At 48.1% G+C, this 18,357-nt stretch overlaps 1 protein-coding gene across 1 annotated transcript in view; it reads right to left on the bottom strand.

Annotated features, from left to right (window-relative positions):
• Positions 1 to 2,033: 2,033 nt before the first annotated feature.
• Positions 2,034 to 18,357, bottom strand: part of LOC131896189 (O-acyltransferase like protein-like) — a 49,814-nt gene continuing 33,490 nt past the window's right edge. The window contains exons 9-15 of the mRNA XM_059246779.1: positions 14,393 to 14,558; positions 12,086 to 12,165; positions 9,945 to 10,058; positions 6,785 to 6,917; positions 3,991 to 4,177; positions 2,457 to 2,599; positions 2,034 to 2,159 (exon numbers count right to left, since the gene is read on the bottom strand). Of these exons, the coding sequence (XP_059102762.1) occupies positions 2,034 to 2,159; positions 2,457 to 2,599; positions 3,991 to 4,177; positions 6,785 to 6,917; positions 9,945 to 10,058; positions 12,086 to 12,165; positions 14,393 to 14,558 (949 nt within the window). The remainder of the gene's footprint in view (positions 2,160 to 2,456; positions 2,600 to 3,990; positions 4,178 to 6,784; positions 6,918 to 9,944; positions 10,059 to 12,085; positions 12,166 to 14,392; positions 14,559 to 18,357) is intronic.

The following is an 18,357-nucleotide window of genomic DNA, read 5'->3' as shown; positions in this document are numbered from 1 at the left end:
TATGAAACAATTTTGGTGAGGATAACAGCATTATAAACCACATGAGCTTTAAGACCTAAATGATGATACATGTACTACGTTGGGTAATTGCCTGATGCTAAAATGTAAACTGAGGCACAAAAAAAAAAAAGCTTTAGAGTATATTTGAGCAAGCACTAATTGGTACTAGGCAGCTCCAAACCCAGTGTGGTCCAGGCACTTTGCATGGGAACTCATCAGGGCGGCATGGAAGCCAAGCCAACGTGATTGGTTACAGTTCCACAGCTGTTTATTTGGTCTCCTCCCATTGGAGAGTTTCCAGTTATGTAAGTTGTTTGTCTACTTCTGATTGGTTGCATTTAAGTTTTGTTTTCTTTAATATGCAAATGTATAAGAAGTAGTTCAACTTACGGTTTGCTTAGGTTTTCAAATCAAGCAAAGCTAAGGTCATGTAGAACGAAAACTCCAACTGTGTGGCTTTTTATGGTTTGGGCCTGGCCTCCATTTTAATACTTTAACACTATGGTCAGCAGTACAGAAAATCAAATCCAAGTCAAGAGAGAAAGGGAGAGGGAAGGAGGGAGAGAGGGAGGGAGGGAGAAGGGAAAGGAAGGGAGGGAGAGGTTGTTGTATAAGTACAAAAAAAATGATGATAGAATTGCTTTTATAGAAGACTGTAGGGGTCCAGCCCTTTATAGTCTTTTCCCAGAGTTCCAGAAGAGATGCTACCAGCGGCAAAAATTAATCCGAGGGATTCTCTAATGAATCCACGTACACGAAACTCTTTAGTCCATTCACGTTATTCTTCTGAGTCAGTTCTCTCTCTACACGGCTTCTCTTCTGCTCTCTTACTTAGCTCCTTTCTTGCCCGATTCTCTCAACACTTCTCTGCTGTTCTCTTTATGTCCTATCTTGGTTCTCCCATCTTAGTCCTGCCCCCTCTCGGTTCTCCATCTCAGCTCTTTCCAAGTCTCTGAGGTCTACAGTTGTATACCTGTGCAATCAGCAATATTCCAGCTGAAGCAAGGTCAAATGGCTTGAATTCTTTCAGGGTCAAACAGAGACATGATAGGATCCACACAAAGAGTAGTAATTGTCAGCTATCATTTGCAACCCAAAAGGGGAGTGATTAAAGGAGGTGGGGTCAACTAAGGGCTAAAATCAGTTAATAGGTCAAAAAGGGGAATTTATGTGCTCAAACTATATTCTTAGAAGTGGTTATTAAAATGTTAGGAGTTGTAGGTCACTAAGTCATGAGTAAAATAAAACTGCCTTTTTCCCCCTTTGGAGCCATACCTGTCTCAGTCTAATCTCAGCTGTGCTGTTTTCTGGCAGGATGGGGGAAGTGAACTCAGTAGCTGGACAGCCTGTGTCACAGCTTGATGTACCTGGTTTGTAAAAGCCCTTTTGTTCTGGGCTTTTGTCAAAGGGGAACTTGGGCTATGGGAGAAAGGAGGGTTTAAGCTTAATTTACACAGGAACAAAGCTTTGTACCTAACATCCGCCTGGCCTTGGTGGATATTTACCTTACTTCAGGAGGCTAGCGGGTGGTCTGAATGCTTATCTGCAGTCTGCCCTTGGATGTTTGAGAGATGTCTCAGACAAAATGCTTTTGTCCGGAGATGGCCCTGGCCAGATACTTGCTCATGGAGATAATGATAGAAAGGCAAACTTCTTGGTCTAATGATAAACAGGAGAACGAAAGCCTGGGAATCTTATCCAAATACCCCAATAGGGGAAATTGTGCCTAATAAATTATCAATCAAATGGAAAAGCTATAATAGCACACAAGAAATTCACTGTAGGAGACAGCTAATACATACAAAAGCAGTATCACCAAGACTCCTTGAGTCTTGGCTTTATCCTCTGGAAGAGTTCTTTTTGCTACCATCAACTGAATTCCTACTTCATATTTCTGTGGCTCACAGCACTTTTTATAGTGAACACAGGTTATCTACACACATCGTACACAGTAAATGTTCACAAAATCAGATTCACGCTCCTTCCAAGGACCACAGGTGGGCTGCGGTTCTCCAGTGTTTCAGTCGGAACGCTCATGGCCCAGCAGGCACTGGTCCCCACAGGCCCCACTTCAGCTCCTGCCATGGCCGCTCGATGAACAGCGTCAGGGCCAGCCCACAGAGGAAGGTCAGCACACAGTGTCCAGAGAAAAGATAGAACTGTGGACAAAGAGGGCACAGTGGACAGCTTACTCCATCGGTCCCCCCATGTTTGGCTCTGAGAGTACAGTGCCCCCATGCCATGAGGCAAAGCCAGGAATACACGGCCCCAAACATCAGGACAGTTTACCCTGGACTGAAGCTCTCCCCTCCCTCCTTCAGCTAAATCCTGGAGCAGAGCAACTCTAGAAAAGAGCAGCAAAAGCCAGCTCCTAACAAAGCCATCTGTTGCCTCTGCTACTCAAGAAGAGCAAGTAGTGGAGCTGAGGCAGGACCCAAGGCCAGGCCCTCGCTCACCATGTTGGTGTCAGTATAGTGAAGAAGGGTCTCCTGCAGTCCGTTATAGAGGATGATCACTATGGGGTGGACGAGGTAGCAAGCGTAACTGATGCTAGCCGGGAGACGCCAGAGGCCGCAAGAAAGCACACGAGTCACCAGACCTGGTGGGAAGAGGGACAGAGTCACAGAGTCGCAAGCCCGTCTGTGGTGCTACCTGACACAGTGCAGTATTCTCTTTTTAAAAGAGCGTGTGTGCATGTGTGGTGGGTGGTGTGTGTGTGTGTGTGTGTGTGTGTGTATATGTTGTATGTGTGTGTATATGTGTGCACTGTGTGTGTGTGTGTGTACATGTGCATGTGTCTCTTGGAGGCCAGAAGAGGGTGTTGGATCCCCCAAAGCTAGAGCTAGAAGTGGTTATGTGAGCTGGCCAGCGTGAGTGCTGGAGCCAAACCTGGGTCCTTCAGCAGCAAGCACTCTCAACCGCTGAGTCATCTCTCCAGCCCCCGCAGGCCCCTGTTGTGTCTCTAGACAACCCCTGGCCGCCCCCTGCCCCACTCTACTGCAATGCCTTGCAAGAGAAGAATTCTCTCTTATCTATTGCTGGACCTCAAATGCATAGAACATCGTCTGGCACAAAACAAGTATACGAACACATTTATGCAATTCAGTGACTAAACTTGGAAACACTCAGCCCAGCCCCCAAACCCTGGTAACACCTGGGGTCCCTTTGGTGACTGCTTCCACGAGGCCTGGAAGATGCGTGTCCAATCAGCAAGTTGGGGCCACTTGTTTTCTAAGCCACGGGGTCCCACCATGTTGGCTGAGGCTAATACTAAACTCATCCAATGATGTCCCTAGAGTACACAGCTGTCCTGCCCACTCCCCACCCACCCCCCTCCACCCCTGGGCTCTGCTCCATGGCTTTCAGGATTCAAGGAAGTTTGGAAACAGAGATTTTTCCAGGTGGTGCCTGAGTGGTGTTCGGTGGTACCTCTTTACCTCTTCCCTACCTCGGGCCAAATAGAGACGTGGGGGAAGGAAATGCCAGGAGTCTTGAACATGGTTCTCTCTCTAATCGGGAGAAAATTCTTTTCTTTCTATATATGCCCGACATCTGCTTGCCCCCTCTGCCCAGCAAAAGCCAATGGCACAAAAATATTCCCTGTGGTTATGGAAGGGGTCTTAGTGACTCTTTAACCTCTTCCCCTCAGACAGAAACTGAGGCCTAAGGTGGGTGTGATCAGTCCTCTGTTACTATACTACCTCATTTTCTCACTGTTTTTTCAGAGTTCTTGTCTAGCCTCTTATCTAGCTTTATGGGGAAACCCAAACCTTTCTTTTAGGACCTACCTTATAAGGTACATAAACCAACACAAAAAATAATAGATGGAGCGTTATTTACCCCAAGGATAGAAACAAAGTGTTCTTTCTGCGTTGGTATCAATCATCCCTCCCTACCTCTGGGTGCACACTTTGTCTTTTTGTCTTTTAACTTTGTCACCCTCTGGAACAGGGTGTGAGCCCAAGAGCAGAGCCAGTGGCCCCCTCCTACCTCCATAGCCTTCCTGACAGGCAAAGATGACCCAGCCTACAGCGGCTGCCCACAGGGTCCGATGGAGGGCCTGGTAGACGGCAGCAGCCATGGAAGAGGTGGGGGAGGTGTCATCCACTACGTATGCCAACAAGACAACTGCAAACAGGGTCAGCAGAGAGAAAGTCCAGCCCAGCGTGGCCTGCACCTGAGGGGAACAAGGGGCAGTCCACAGCTCGTGAATCGCTGCATCCTTTTGCATATGCTCGCTTCTTTGGGGCCATTTCTGTCACTTGAGATCTCTGGGTGTAAACCTCAATCACTACAGATTTCACTAAGACAAAACATCAGCTTAGTGGTAGGCAGGGGTTAGGAACAATGCCGGTGAAGGGAGTGTGTACCTGTAAAGGGATGAGCTGAGCTGGGTGTGGTAGCATATACCTATAATCCTGTTGCTCAGGAGACCAAGGCAGGAGAACTGTGAGTTCAAAGCCAACTGGGCTACACAGGGAGACCAGATCTCAAAAACCAAAAAGTAACTGTAGAAAATAATAGCCCATTGAGTGACACAATGACTCTGCACGTTCAACTGTCATTAGATCACTTTCATGCACATACATAATGTGCTTGGATCAAATTTGCTCCCTACTAATCCACACACACCCCATCTTCCCTCCCTCTGGACACCTTCCCATCCTGATAGTCTCTCTGCTATTCTCACACATTTAGTTTTTAATACACCTCAGTCTATTCAGAGACAAGCAGGGAGGATTGGGGTGAGGGATCAAGGGCTTATGGTGACAGAAGAGCCCTGCTCCTTGATTGCAGTGACATGTACAAATCTCTACACAGGACAGCAATTTCCAGAACTACACACACATACACACAAAAATGTACAGGGGAGACTAGCAGTCTAAGGTCCAGGAGTTGAGCAATGTCAGTTCCTGGGGATGATAATATACCATGGTGTGAGAGCCCATTTTCAGGTTCCTTGGGGCTTTACCAAGCAGGTCCACATAGAGAGGATGATTAGGACCATAGGCCTGAGTGCAGGTGTCTGAGATGGTCTGCACTTGGCTGTGCTGGGGGGAGGTCTTTTGCTCCACCCCTTGGCATCTCTATAAATACCCTGGGGCAGAGACAGTTGGGGCCTGTTGGAAAAGGTTCCAGGCCTTCTCGAGGCTATCCTTTATTTTCTATCTGTTTATCTCCGCAATCTAAATCCTTCTATCTAATATTTCCTGCTGTTTGCACTCAAGAAAACTCTGTGGACTGTGGGGTTGGTGGGTAAACACCCTGTACCAGGGTTCCCTGGCATGGTGCCTGATCCATAGCCTGAAGGATGTTCAGGGTCTCTCTCACTGTTTTGTTTTGTTTTTACAATTTCCCACAAATATATAATCAGTTTAGAATCAGTTAGAAGAGAACTTTCCGCTCCAACACTCCCTCTGCTCCTCACGTCCCACTCTGCCCCTTAATCAAAAGGATGCCTCCATCCCCTGGCTTGGTTTAAGTCCTGGATTTTATGCTACATGTCTTAATCTCTTCAGACCCAGACCTATCTTCCAAGGCTCTCTTGCTTCTCTATGCTCTAGCTCGGAAGCTGCCATGATGACCAAGCTGAAGTAAGAAGCTTGTCTACCCTCTTGTCTCTGAGACCTACTTGGAGTTCAACTACCTGTCCTCGGCTGTAGAGAAGGAGAGGAAACTGTCGGGGGGGTGGGGGGGGAGAGTTCCTACTCTTTTAGTTTGAACTAAGTTAGTCTTAGCCCCTCACCCTTTGCTAAATCTTAATGTCAAAAAGTCTGCAATCTCAAGAAATACAGCTGAACCCATGCTGTCCTCCGCTCCTTGCCTACCTGTCTCATCCCCAGCAGCTACCGCATGCTTGGCTTCCTCTGGTGGGAACCAGAGTTCTCCTGCTTCCCAGCATTCAGTTTTGTTTCTCCAGCTCAGTCTGTATCTCTAGCTGCATGCTCCCGACCCCAACACTGCCCTTGACATGGTTCCCCAATGCTTCCCTTTGTCTTACCTTCTCCCCTTTGCTAATAAATACCCTGTGCTCCCTGGAGCCTCATGTCACCTGGGCTGTGTTCAAGGGTCTCTTTGATGGCTCTGTGTTATATTTTACAGCCAGATAGTGCATTTCCAGAACATCAAAATGCTGACATGTAAAAGATACACTCTTCTATACAGCCACTTGTCCTGATGAATCTTTCTGTTTGCTTGCTTGTTTGTTGGGGTAATTTTTTTGTTTTTTTGTTTGTTTGTTTGTTTGGTTTGGTTTTGGGGTTTTGTTTGTTTGTTTTGTTTTGGGATTAGGGGAGGATTGGTTTCTCAAAAGAGAGTGTCTCTGTGCAGTCTTGGCTGTCCTGGAACTTGCTCTAACTCACAGAGATCCACTTGCCTCTGCCTCCTGAATGCTTGGATTAAAGGTATGAGCTGCCACACCCTGAAAATTCTATTTCTTCCTGTTGCTGTCAGTCATATAAGTTTTCCCAAGGACCAGAGTCTCATTTCTGAACTGTCTATGACAAAACCAAGGCCAATGAAGGTCATACAGAGCCCTTAGAGGGGCAAAAATTGTGCCCCTATAGTGCAATTGGATTCTTGGTCCTTTAGCTCAGAAAGGAGGACTAGACTCTGGCTGGAAGAAAAGTCCTCCTCACGGTTTAGCAGGGATGTACAACACACTGCATCAGAGTAATGAATCCAGCAGCCTGGCTCCACCTCCACTTGGAAGAGCCAGGTGAAAGAGGCCACGCCAATCCCAGCCAGACTGAGGCCCTTATGGGGAGGAAAGGGGACAACATACCGTAGTTTTGAGAACGCTTGTAGGGTGGTCCGAATGCATGAACATGCTCAGGAAGAGGCCCACAAGGAACGGGCCGCACCGGCAGTAGGGCTTGGTGTAATACTCTGAGAAATACAGCGCAGTCTCATTTTCACTGGAAACAAACAAGAAGCAAGGCAGAAGCTCAGTTTTGAGCTGGTTGAGGAAAAGGGAACGTCCTCTAGGGTGATCCACAAGTCTAGAGCCAGATTTCTCAATAATGCAATAATGATCCATACACAGTGACCACCTAGGCCCTAGACTCTAGGGCCTTGGGTCACAGCTGGCTTGTTTAAATTCTAAATTCCCTTGGGCTCCGTACCCAGATCTCAACGACATGTGATGATTTCATTTGTTTTAAATCCTTCTTCGTGGTGGCTGATCCACTGCCTCTAGGGGTGAATGTAGTGCCCAGAAGGATCTATGAGAGTAGGAGAGTTCCAAACGAGCTGGAGACATTTGAAAGCTGGGACGTGATGGTGAAGACTTAATCCCAGCACTTGGGAGGGAGAGACAGGCAGATCTTTGTGAGTTCTGAGCCAGCCTGGTCTATATAGCTAGTTTCAGGACAGCTGGGGCTGCATTGACAGACCCTGTTTCCAAAAGAAGAAAGAAAGAAAGAAAGAAAGAAAGAAAGAAAGAAAGAAAGAAAGAAAGAAAGAAAGAAAGAAAGAAAGGAAGAGAGGAAGCAGGAAGAGGAGGAGGGGGGGGAGGAGGAGGAGGAGGAGGAGGAGGAGGAGGAGGAGGAGGAGAAGAAGAAGAAGAAGAAGAAGAAGAAGAAGAAGAAGAAGAAGAAGAAGAAGAAGAAGAAGAAGAAGTGGTGCACGCCTTTAATCCCAGCACTCGGGAGGCAGAGGCCGGCGGATCTCTGTGAGTTCGAGGCCAGCCTGGACTACCAAGTGAGTTCCAGGAAAGTCACAAAGCTACACAGAGAAACCTTGTCTCGAAAAACCAAAAAAGAAGAAGAAGAAGAAGAAGAAGAAGAAGAAGAAGAAGAAGAAGAAGAAGAAGGGGGGAGGAGGAGGGGGAGGAGGAGGAGGAGGAGGAGGAGGAGGAGGAGGAGGAGGAGGAACACTATTCAATGCTGTGATTGCCAAGTTACGTCCCCTGGCACTACCAGCTGCAGCCTGTTAAACCTGAGAACCTATTAGGAAGCCACACTCATGCCTCCCCCCAAGAACACTGATGAGGAGGAAGCTGGCAGAGAACATGCATGGTAACACACCCTCCAAGTGATCTCATTGTCCTTCAAGTTTGAAAAGCCCTGCCCACAGTGTCCATCACAGATGTCCAGCTGACACCAAGACCTATGAAATCTGAATCTGGACATGGGACCCAGGGCTGAGGATTATCTAAGTTCCCTGGCACTCTAAAGTACAGACAAGCTCGAGAATGTCTGATGGGAAGCTTTCACTGTTTCCCAAGGAGGCTGGAAGATGCACTCAGCTAAGGCCCCCTCAATGTCCACACAGGGATGATCAGAGGAGAGGAAGTTGCTGGAAGATCAGTGGGTGGTTCTCCAGCTCTGACTAGGAACTCTTTAAAACATCATTTCCCTGGGCGCCAGCACCAGGAAGTCTAAACAATTGGTCCAAGTTAAGACTGGAAGCCTCTGTTGGACCTAAAAGCTGCAGTGGTGGTACACACCTCAGCCCAGCAGTCAGGAGACTGAGGTAAGAGGATCGTGAGTTCAAGGCCAGCCTGCATTGCTCAGTATGTTTGAGGCCAGCCTGAGCTACAGAGTGAGAAACTAAAAAGAAAAAGAAAATAGAAAACCAAAAAAAATCCCAACAAATAAATTCTCCCCAAGGGGCTCTAATAAGCCCCTAGAAGTAGGAACCACGGGGCTACACATAAGTAAGCTGCCTCCCCTGCCGCCAGGGCACCCACAGAAGCTGACGGTGTTAGGGAGGGCACATGCTCTCCTACCCAGGAGGCTTGCAGTGAAGTCACTTGCACTTACATTTAGTTCTGGGCCATGGTGTGTGTGTGTGTGTGTGTGTGTGTGTGTGTGTGTGTGTGTGTAAGAGAGAGAGAGACAGACAGACAGAGACACAGAGACAGAGACACAGAGACAGAGACACAGAGACAGAGACAGAGACACAGAGACAGACAGAGACACAGAGACAGACAGAGACAGAGACAGACAGAGACAGAGGAGTTTCGGATAGCTTGCAGGCGCTGACTGAGCTATCTTTCCAGCCCCTCTAGGCTTATGGTTTTTTGGGGTTGTTTGTTTTGTTTTGTTTTTTGAGACAGGGTTTCTCTGTGCAGTTTTGGTTCCTGTCCTGGATCTCACTCTATAGACCAGGCTGGCCTCGAACTCACAGAGATCCCCCTGGCTCTGCCTCCCGGGTGCTGGGATTAAAGGCGTGCACCACCACCGCCACCCAGCTAGGCTTATGATTTTATTGGGAGGTCAGGAAGGGCTGCTTTGGAAAATATGACATTTGCATGGACATCTGGAAAGACGGACGGGAGCAACCTTGACAGACCCCAGACGCTGATGGAAGATCGTTCTAGACAGAGAACAGCAGAACCACGGGCTCAGGTGTGGCTGGTCTGAAGTCAGCAAATAAAAGGCTGCAGCCAGGTGGCTTTGGGACGAATCTGAGCTTCCCAATGGCTCGCCTGATTTTCACGCATGCGGTGCTGACTGCTGTATTGAGAAGCGTCTAGCTCCTGTTTATACACGGACTTCTATGGCAGGATCAGAAGTAGCTTATTGTGGAGGCAAAGGAGCTTTGAGAGGTGGATCCTAAGTTCAAATAACACCTGTGCTAGCCTTTAGCTGCTGTATGACCTTGAAAAGGTAACCCCAACTTCATCATGGGTTCAGTTTCCCCATCCAGCAAGATACTTGCTACACTAAGGGAGAATCCCATTTCAGCCACATGGGGGTGCTCCTGTCCTCTGAGAAGCATTTCCTTGAGTCAAATACATGTTAGAGGACCCACACCTACAAGCTGAAAGGTTGGGAAATTCAGAACTTTCTTCCGGATCAAAGGTGTATAACCCAATTTTCCCATACGTTGATGGGCATAGGACGAACAGCCTGATGACTCCGCAGACCTCTCTGGGATACCCTGGCCCTGGTGAGGTCACGCAAGGGACCAAGAGGACCAGGTTGGAACTGTGTTACCTGGCTGCTGATGGGGACGCCACTGGGAGTTTATAAGCCAACGTGAGCAGAGCAGTGGTCACGAAAGATGTCAGGAACAGCAGGGCCCCAAGGAGGACAAGGACATGTTTATTTCTGTAGATGAGAGGGCAGGGGAGAATGCCTTTCAGTTGCCTTCCCCATAGCATGAATGAGGTGCTACCATCCCAAGAGCCCTGGGGCCTTGCTTTCAAGGGAGAAAGGGGGGACTTCAGTGGAGCAGAGGAAGCTGGGCTGGCTGGAAGTTCCTTCCTGAACTGCCTGATCTTGACCACTGACCAGCAGTGAGACCGTGGACAGGACCTTGAACTTGGGTTTCTCTTCTAGACAGGGATAGGAAGAGCATCCTTGCCTGCCCTGCCCAGAAGCTTGGACTGTGGCTCCAAAGGAGACCATTCTTGGAAACATTGCTTGTCATCTACGGAGCACTAAATGGACATGAGTGGTGGTTGACTTAGAAGTGGAGTGGTCTGTTCAAGGCAGGATGGGACACAGATAGGACACAGCCACCCACTCCAGGGAAGGGGAGGGAGAACAGAACAGGGAAAAGAGCCCAGCTTTCCTCGCCAGCATAAGCCTGAGACAAAGTCGACGTGGGAGGCTCGCATGGGAGTGGAGAAGAGAAGCAGGAAGGCAGAGAGAGCCAATACAAGGTAAGCTGTTGAGGTAACCAACACTCAATTCTTCCAGCATGTTCTACAGCTTTACGTAATATGCCTCAGAACTGTCTAAGGGGATGAAGGAAAAAAAGATTTCCCCAATATCTTCTGTTCCACAGGTGGCTACGCACATCAATTCCTGCACTCTCAGGGGTTGTACACGAAGGAGTCCCCGCTGTCATATACTGCAGGATTCTGCGGCAAGGAAAAGGCCTGAGGACACCGGCTCTAAGTGGGGCACTGTCTGGTGACTCGGAACAGAATTGGGCAGATGGGGACTGTAAGGATTTGCTGTGCCACAGAAATGTGGACACTCATGTCTCCGTCTTTTAAAAGCAGTTTCCCATTGTGACTCAAGAGCTTTCAAGACATTCATGCCCTATGACCCACTGATTTCCCCCTCAGGATATGCATTCGGAAGAAACATTGGAGTTGGAGACAAATGGTTGTCACGAAAATATTCATGAGAAGTTATTTATGAAAGCATAAAATTGGAAACAATCCAAGGATATAACAATGGGAGAAGGTACAAGTAAATTATGGTTCATTCAGGAGATTAAATGTTAGGCAGACATTACAGTTATGTTTACAATCAGGAAATAATATAGTAAAACTACTTTTAAAAGCTGTGGAGGAGCATGCTTTCGTCTTTTAAAAAAATTGAGCAGGAAAAAAAAATCAAAAGGACAGCACCAGAATCTTGACAGTGAACCTAGTTTGCCATGAGTGATGGACTGGGGTAAATATTTTCCTTCCTCTTAATCCTAATGTTTCCTAAATTGAACACATATTTTAACAAGGAGGAATAATAAATTTCTTTTTTAAATGGCACACTATAAATCTCCCCGCGAATTACTGAGACTGTAAAGCGTTTCTAAAACTAACACAATTAAGGTGATAGATATGGGCTGTGGGGTGGCAGGTACATTGACGCATGGCTAAGGGCAGTGTAAATTACTCCCCTCTTCCCAGGGAGCAATTTGCGAGTATGTAACAAACACTTAGGAATCCCTGCCACCCTTTAACCTGGTGATTCTACATAGAAATATGTCCCCATGGAAAGAGCTACAAGGAAAAGTGGAGTGTTCAAAGGCAGTCATCACAGTGCCATTTATAATCATGAAAAATTGGGCACCATCTAGATACCCAACCATAAAAATGGAATATAAATCCTGCCACTGACAGGTATGCAGGCTGTGTCAATATGTGGATATGTTTATGTGAACAGCTGGGATGGAAAATGCTGAGCACTGGGTATTCCACACACCGGTGATAAATCTGGGAAAACATGCTGATTTATACGTGGCTGCCAGAAGATGTGGAAGGAAGAGGGAGCGGTGCCTCCCGATCTGGAAAGTTAATTTCCTACATTGTAAAGAGCTGCTTTCTACAAGGCTGGAACATATCTGAGAGGTCCAGGCCAAAGGACTCATGGAGGGGAGGGGAGGGACATCTCAGACCCACTTTCCACGGACGAAGAAGATCAGCGGCGTCAGGAGGTGGAACTGGAAGTCGCTGGCGAGGTACCAAGTCCAGCCGTGGCACTGGGAAAAAAGAAGAAGTAAATGTGACTCCTCCCTTCCATGTACCGGGGCTGTAGAGTGTCTGCAGTTTGGCCTGTTGAGCAGGTGGGCGGGGCAGCTTCCATGGGAAGAGGAACTAGATACCCTCTGTCCTTCCTCAAATCAGCCTTTGGACCAAGCCTGATGACAGGTCTCATGGAGATTCAGACACATTTCTCTCTTGTTTCTAAAAACCAACATAGCTTGTCTCCTAGGACAGCCATGGGAACGGACTGGGGTCATGATTCAGGAATGCAGGAGGTGGCTGTCCTTATGGTGTGACTGGAATTCCAAGAAGCCAGAGAGGTCCTTTCCCTTGCCTGGTTCCCACTCCCAGCTCTAGGTGGAGAAATTGTGTTCTTTTGAAAGCAAATATTTGACTCACACTCAGAGTTCCCACTAGAACCAACATGGATGCCTGGCCAAAGCCACGAGGGGGGGGGGGGCACCCGCTCTCCATGCTTGCGGTAAATGAAGCCAGCCATTGTGGACGTTTTATCTCACATAAGAAAATTCCTAGGGGCAATTTTCCTGTCATTTCGGATCCCAGGGCCCAAAGGAGCCCAAACTTCCTCAGGATAGAGGGAAGCTTTGTCCACAGTTAAAAAAACAACTTTGAAGCCAGGCGGTGGTGGTGGCACACGCCTTTAATCACAGCACATTCAGGAGGCAGAGCCAGGCGGATCTCTGTGAGTTCGAGGCCAGCCTGGGCTACCAAGTGAGTTCCAGGAAAGGCACAAAGCTACACAGAGAAACTCTGCCTCGAAAAACCAAAAAGAAAAAAAAAACAAAAGACACCTTCGCCATGGAGAAAATATGAACGGTCAGGCTTCAGAGCCATGGCACCTTGCTTCTAAAAATCTAAGGTAGGCTTCCACTCAAAGAGGCAACTGGCTCCTGTCCTTGCCCCTGATTTTTTAATGGCCCAAGCTAGTCTGCATCCAGGAAAATACCCCACCTGTCTCCTGGGACCCTATCACAGACGTGCGCTCACCTGCAAGAGGTCAGCATGGACGGTGCCCTGTCAAGACTACTGGGCTTAGCCATCTCATGAATGAGTGGTTACAGGGAGAATTAGGGACCTGCCATTCAGTCCACAGGAGGACTTAAGGACATGACCGAGTTATAGCTACCTCATTTTCTTTCACTCCAAGTTCATTATTGTCCTGCTAGATGTGTATTATTATTGTTGTTGTTTTGTCAACTTGATAGAAGGCAGCATCTTCTGGGAAGAGGGAACTTAAACTGAGGTAATGCCTACAGTATATTGACCTGTAGGTATGTCTGTGGGAACATTTTTTTTAGATTTATTTATTTTATGCATATGAGTACTCTATCTGCATGGACACCTACATGCTAGATGATAGCATCAGGTGCCATTACAGATGGTTGTGAGTCACCATGTGGCTGCTGGGAATTGAACTCAGGACCTCTGGAAGAGCAGCCGGTGCTCTTAATCACTGAACCATCTCTCTAGCCTGGGAAACATTTTCGTGATTGATGATGGATGTGGGAGGGCCCAGCTCCACTGTGGGTGGTGCCTCCCTTAGGCAGGTGGTCCTGGGTTATATAAGAAAGCAGGCTGAGCAAGTAATGGGGAGCAACCAAGCGTCCATAGTCTCTGCTTTGGTTCCTGCCCTGAGATCCTGGCCCTGATTTCTCTCAGTGATGGGACCGTGACCCAGGATGTCTAAGCCAAATAAACTCTTTTTCCTTCCCAGGTTGTTTTTGGCCAATGTGTTTTCATCACAACGATAGAAAACAAACTGGAATAATTATGAAGATTTGGATTATGTAGGCATAGATCCTGTAGCTCTGAACCAGCTCTATCCAGACGGGCCTGAAATTGATTCAGGGTTCACCAAGGTGGAGTGGGGGTGGGGATGGGGCATTGCTGTGATGTCTCACCCCAGCATAGCCCCCCTGTGTGAAGGCAAAGAAACTGTCCTTTCTGCTGTGGTGACGTGGACTGGTTCAGGATCATTTGGAGAGGGGAGCTGCCCCGAGACCCACACAGTCTACTCTCATTAACACCACTGCAGCCCTTTCTTACTTATAACAAGGACCCCTACACCAGCCGGTGCCATACCCCTAAAACCCCCACGGAGATGGGGCTTAGGTTGGCCCTTGGGAAACTGGCCAGACCATGTGACTGAGACACCCTGTGTCCACCCATATGCCCTTTGCAAATCGGCTCTTGGGAACTCACGGCGTTCTGAACAGACACGAAGTTATTCAGCAGCAGCAGGTTCGTCCACCAGACTTGCCGGCAGTTATCCCAGTGGAACTGCGGAACCTCCCAGACAGGTCCCCAGGGAACCAAGGAGAAGAGTCCAACCAGCAAGCACACTGAGTACAGATGAAGAAGCTGCAACCTGGCGGAGAGATACGGGAGAGACGATGACGCCGGGAAGGTGCCGTGGACTCACCTCCGCGGGCACACAGGAGACGGGAGGGATGCTTTCAGAAACCCGTGACACCGGTGGGCAGCCTCAAGGGCCCACAGTCTTGCTGAGCGGCCCACCGTGGGCTGCCACAAAGGCAGGAGCACCACTGCTGGCTGCGAAAGCCATTTATGTCACCATCGAAACGGAAGCTTTCGGGGATTCCTAAAACTTGAGATAGTCCTGTCCGGTTGTTCTTTTTTTGTTTTTTTCGAGACAGTGTTTCTCTGTGTTGCTTTGGAGCCTGTCCTGGAACTCGCTCTGTAGCCCAGGCTGGCCTCGAACTCACAGAGATCCGCCTGCCTCTGCCTCCCGAGTGCTGGGATTAAAGGCGTGCGCCGCCGCCGCCGCCGCCACCACCACCCGGCCGGTAGCTCTTATTCCATCTCAAATTACAGCCCAGAGAAGTCAGAGAGACTCGTCCACAGTCACTCATCCGTAAGATGGGTACAGCTCATGTTCTTCCCATGTGCCTCATGAGACAGAAACTTCTTTCCTCCCTCCTTCCCTCCTCTTCCTTTCTTCCTTCTTGGCTGTACACTTTTTCATCCTTCTAATCAGGATTTGACACAGCTACAGACTGATGATTAATACACAGGGTCCAGGACTGGGCACGTGACTCAGTGGGTAGAGTCCTTTTGTACCGTGCACAGAGCCCTGGGGTTTGATCCCTGGTTCGACATAAACTGGATATGTTATGTTAGTACAGGCCTGTAATCCCACAACTCAGCAGGATCAGAAGTTCAAGACCATCCTTGACTATGCTGTGAGAGAGAGGCCAGTCTGGACTACATGAGACCCTGTCCCAAATAAAGAAACAAGGAAAAGTAAAAAATACATATATACACTGTCTTAGTTAGGTTTCTATTGCTGTGAAGAGACACCATGACCACAGCAACTCTTGGCAGCTTATAGTTTCAGAGGTTCAACCCATTATCATCATGGCGGGGAGCATGGCCGAATGCAGGCAGATGTGGTCCTGGCTACATCTTGATATGCAGGCCACAGGAAGTTGACTGAAAATTGGGCAGTATCCTGAGCACAGGAAACCTCAAAGCCTGCCCCTACAATGACACACTTCCTCCAACAAGGCCACACCCACTCCAACAAAGCCACACCTCCTAATAGTGCCACTCCCTCTGAGTTTACAGGGGGTGGGCAATTACATTCAAACTACCACATACATGGTCCAGATCAGTGGGATGCAAAAGAAATACAATAAGACAATCTGCCACTCACCAGGCATTTCCCAGTTGCTACACTTCTAAAGCTAAAGAAAAATCAACTACAACGAACTTAAATATTGTTTCTTTAGCTGATAGACTCAAAATATGATCATTAAAGAATATTAATCAACATAAAATTATCAAGACGCTAGCTGCTTCTTTGAGTACGTAGTATCTCTAGGTTGACCCCTGTGTCCGGTATCTGCAGAGTGGACCACACATATGGAAAGTCGGAAGAGAAGGCATGGTTGGAAGGGATGCACGATTGTGGCATGGGGTGGGGCTAAAGTCAGAGCCCTTGTTAATTGGTTGGCTGGGTTCTGCAGACAGACTCTTTTGTATGTATTCCAGGATGATCTCAAACTCTTGATCCTCCTGCCTCTGCCCTCCTGGTGCTGTGATTTCAGGCGTGCTCCACCATGTCCCCACAGAAGCCCTCTTTTATGGTTTTCCATTTTTCACGTGTGTATGAGGTGTGCATGTGTGTACAATATGTTTTTGCATGTGTGTGGGCACACGTGAGTCAGGGTCAATGTGCACTTGTGTGACTGATGTGGAGGCCCAAGATTGTAAGGGAGTTGTCCTTTATCACTCTTCCACTTTATCTATGGAGACAAGATATCTCAATCAAACCCAGAGCTTGCTGATTCAGTTGGTCTAGGTAGCCGGCTTGCTCTGAGAATCCCCTGTCGCCATCTTCTGGGGCTGCCATGCCTACCAGGCATTTTACTTGGGTCCCTGGGGAGTCGGTCACTTAGGTAACACTGACCACATCCCCAGCCCCAGGAGTCCTCTTTTTAAGAGATATTTTTAGCTACAGTGTGGCTCAGTGGTAGAACAAGTGCTTAGTATGGACAAAACATTGGGTGAGATCCCCAGTGCCACAGGATAGACAGACAGATGGGTGGACAGATAGACAGACAGACAGATAGATAGAAAGATAGACAGACAGACAGACAAAGAATACATTTAGAAAGTTAGGGTGGTTTTCACTCAAGTAGAGCAGAGCCTGTGGTCCCACAGCCCCTCCAAACAAATGGATAAGAGCCCAGGACTGGGTGAGGTATGACAGATGGAAGCTGGCAGGTCTTGGCACAGCCCCACTTAAAGATGCCCACAACAGTGGAGGACTAACCTGTTCTTCCGGTCACCCGGGGAACAGGCCTGTTGCCTTCCCTTCCCTGCAATGACAGCATCCTCCATATACACACAGTACCCCGAGAGCACTCAAGGCACAGGGATGGAATTACTGAGCAGTGTCACCGAGGAAAAGCAGGGAACTGTGTCCCAGATCTGCTCACCTGCATTTGCTTTGGAGCCAGTCTCCCTGAGGCCTGCAGCCTGAGGCCAGCCAAGCTTGCTAGCAGACGGAAGTCCCTGCAGCTGCTACTGCAGGCCTCTGTCTCCAACCTGCCTGGATTCCCTTCCTGTCACGTGTCTCTTCCTCCTCTCTGGGAGAGAATCAGCCCCTGCACCTTTCAGAAGCTGGGCTTAAGACACATGCTTTGGGAGGGCACATGCTACCCCACCCACCCTGATTCTAGCATCTCCACCCCTTGGCAATCCCTCCAGAGGATGGTGTTAAAATGAAGTCTTCAAGCCAGTGGGCCATAGTTGGGAGTGAGGTTGAGCCTCTGGGTGGGTGGGTGGCAATCCTGAATTAGGTGGGCTAGGGAACTAAACCAGAAAGGCAAGTTTAAGTTTTGCCTAAACCATTCACATGTGTGAAGGTCATTTCAATTTTGTTTCTTTCCTCCCCCATACAAAGAGGGTGATGGTCACTGCCTCCTAAGATCCTGGGAGAATCCTGTGAGGTAAATAAGGGAATAGAGTGAAATGTCTTCGATGCCACAGAATTATACCTGTGCTACATTTTTGTCCTGGTTTCTAAGAGAATGAAAGATCTTGGCCTGCGTCACAGAAGTGTGAGAAGCAGACATGTGCATATCTGGTGGGTAAGATGGATAAACAAGAAAAATCATACATGTACCAACTCCATTTGCAGGGATTTACCCTATAAGCATGCCCACCAAAACTTCCCCACTCAGACCTGCCCATCCCATCCTGCCCACCCAAATCTTCCCATCCAGATCTGCCATATATATCACCTTCTAATCTAAGAAAGCAAAAATCTTGGAAACTTCCTCCATATCCATCAGTGGGGTCAACTTAAATACACAATGGTCCATATATACAAAGCCCCATAGGTCACGTCAGTGGTTTGGGTCCTGTCAATAGAGAATATGCTGGGGCTGTGACATTAAATGAAAAGGCCACATGCAGAACAGGATGGTGTCTAAGTCAACTAAGCCACCTCCCTGCCCCCTAGCTATGAACTTTTAAGTGTGACTCCTAGTTGGAGAGATCAGGCAGCACTAAGACCCCAGAACATCTCCTCTACTTCCCATTTGACAATATCCGATCCAGTTTACATCCAGAAGGTGGGCGAGTGGGTGGATTTTCTTCTTATTATTATTTTTTTTTCCAGATAGGGTCTCACTATG

The sequence above is a fragment of the Peromyscus eremicus genome, chromosome 19 (genome assembly GCF_949786415.1).
Source record: "Peromyscus eremicus chromosome 19, PerEre_H2_v1, whole genome shotgun sequence".
Classification (NCBI taxonomy): domain Eukaryota; kingdom Metazoa; phylum Chordata; class Mammalia; order Rodentia; family Cricetidae; genus Peromyscus; species Peromyscus eremicus.
This window is presented reverse-complemented; position numbering and strand designations above follow the sequence as displayed.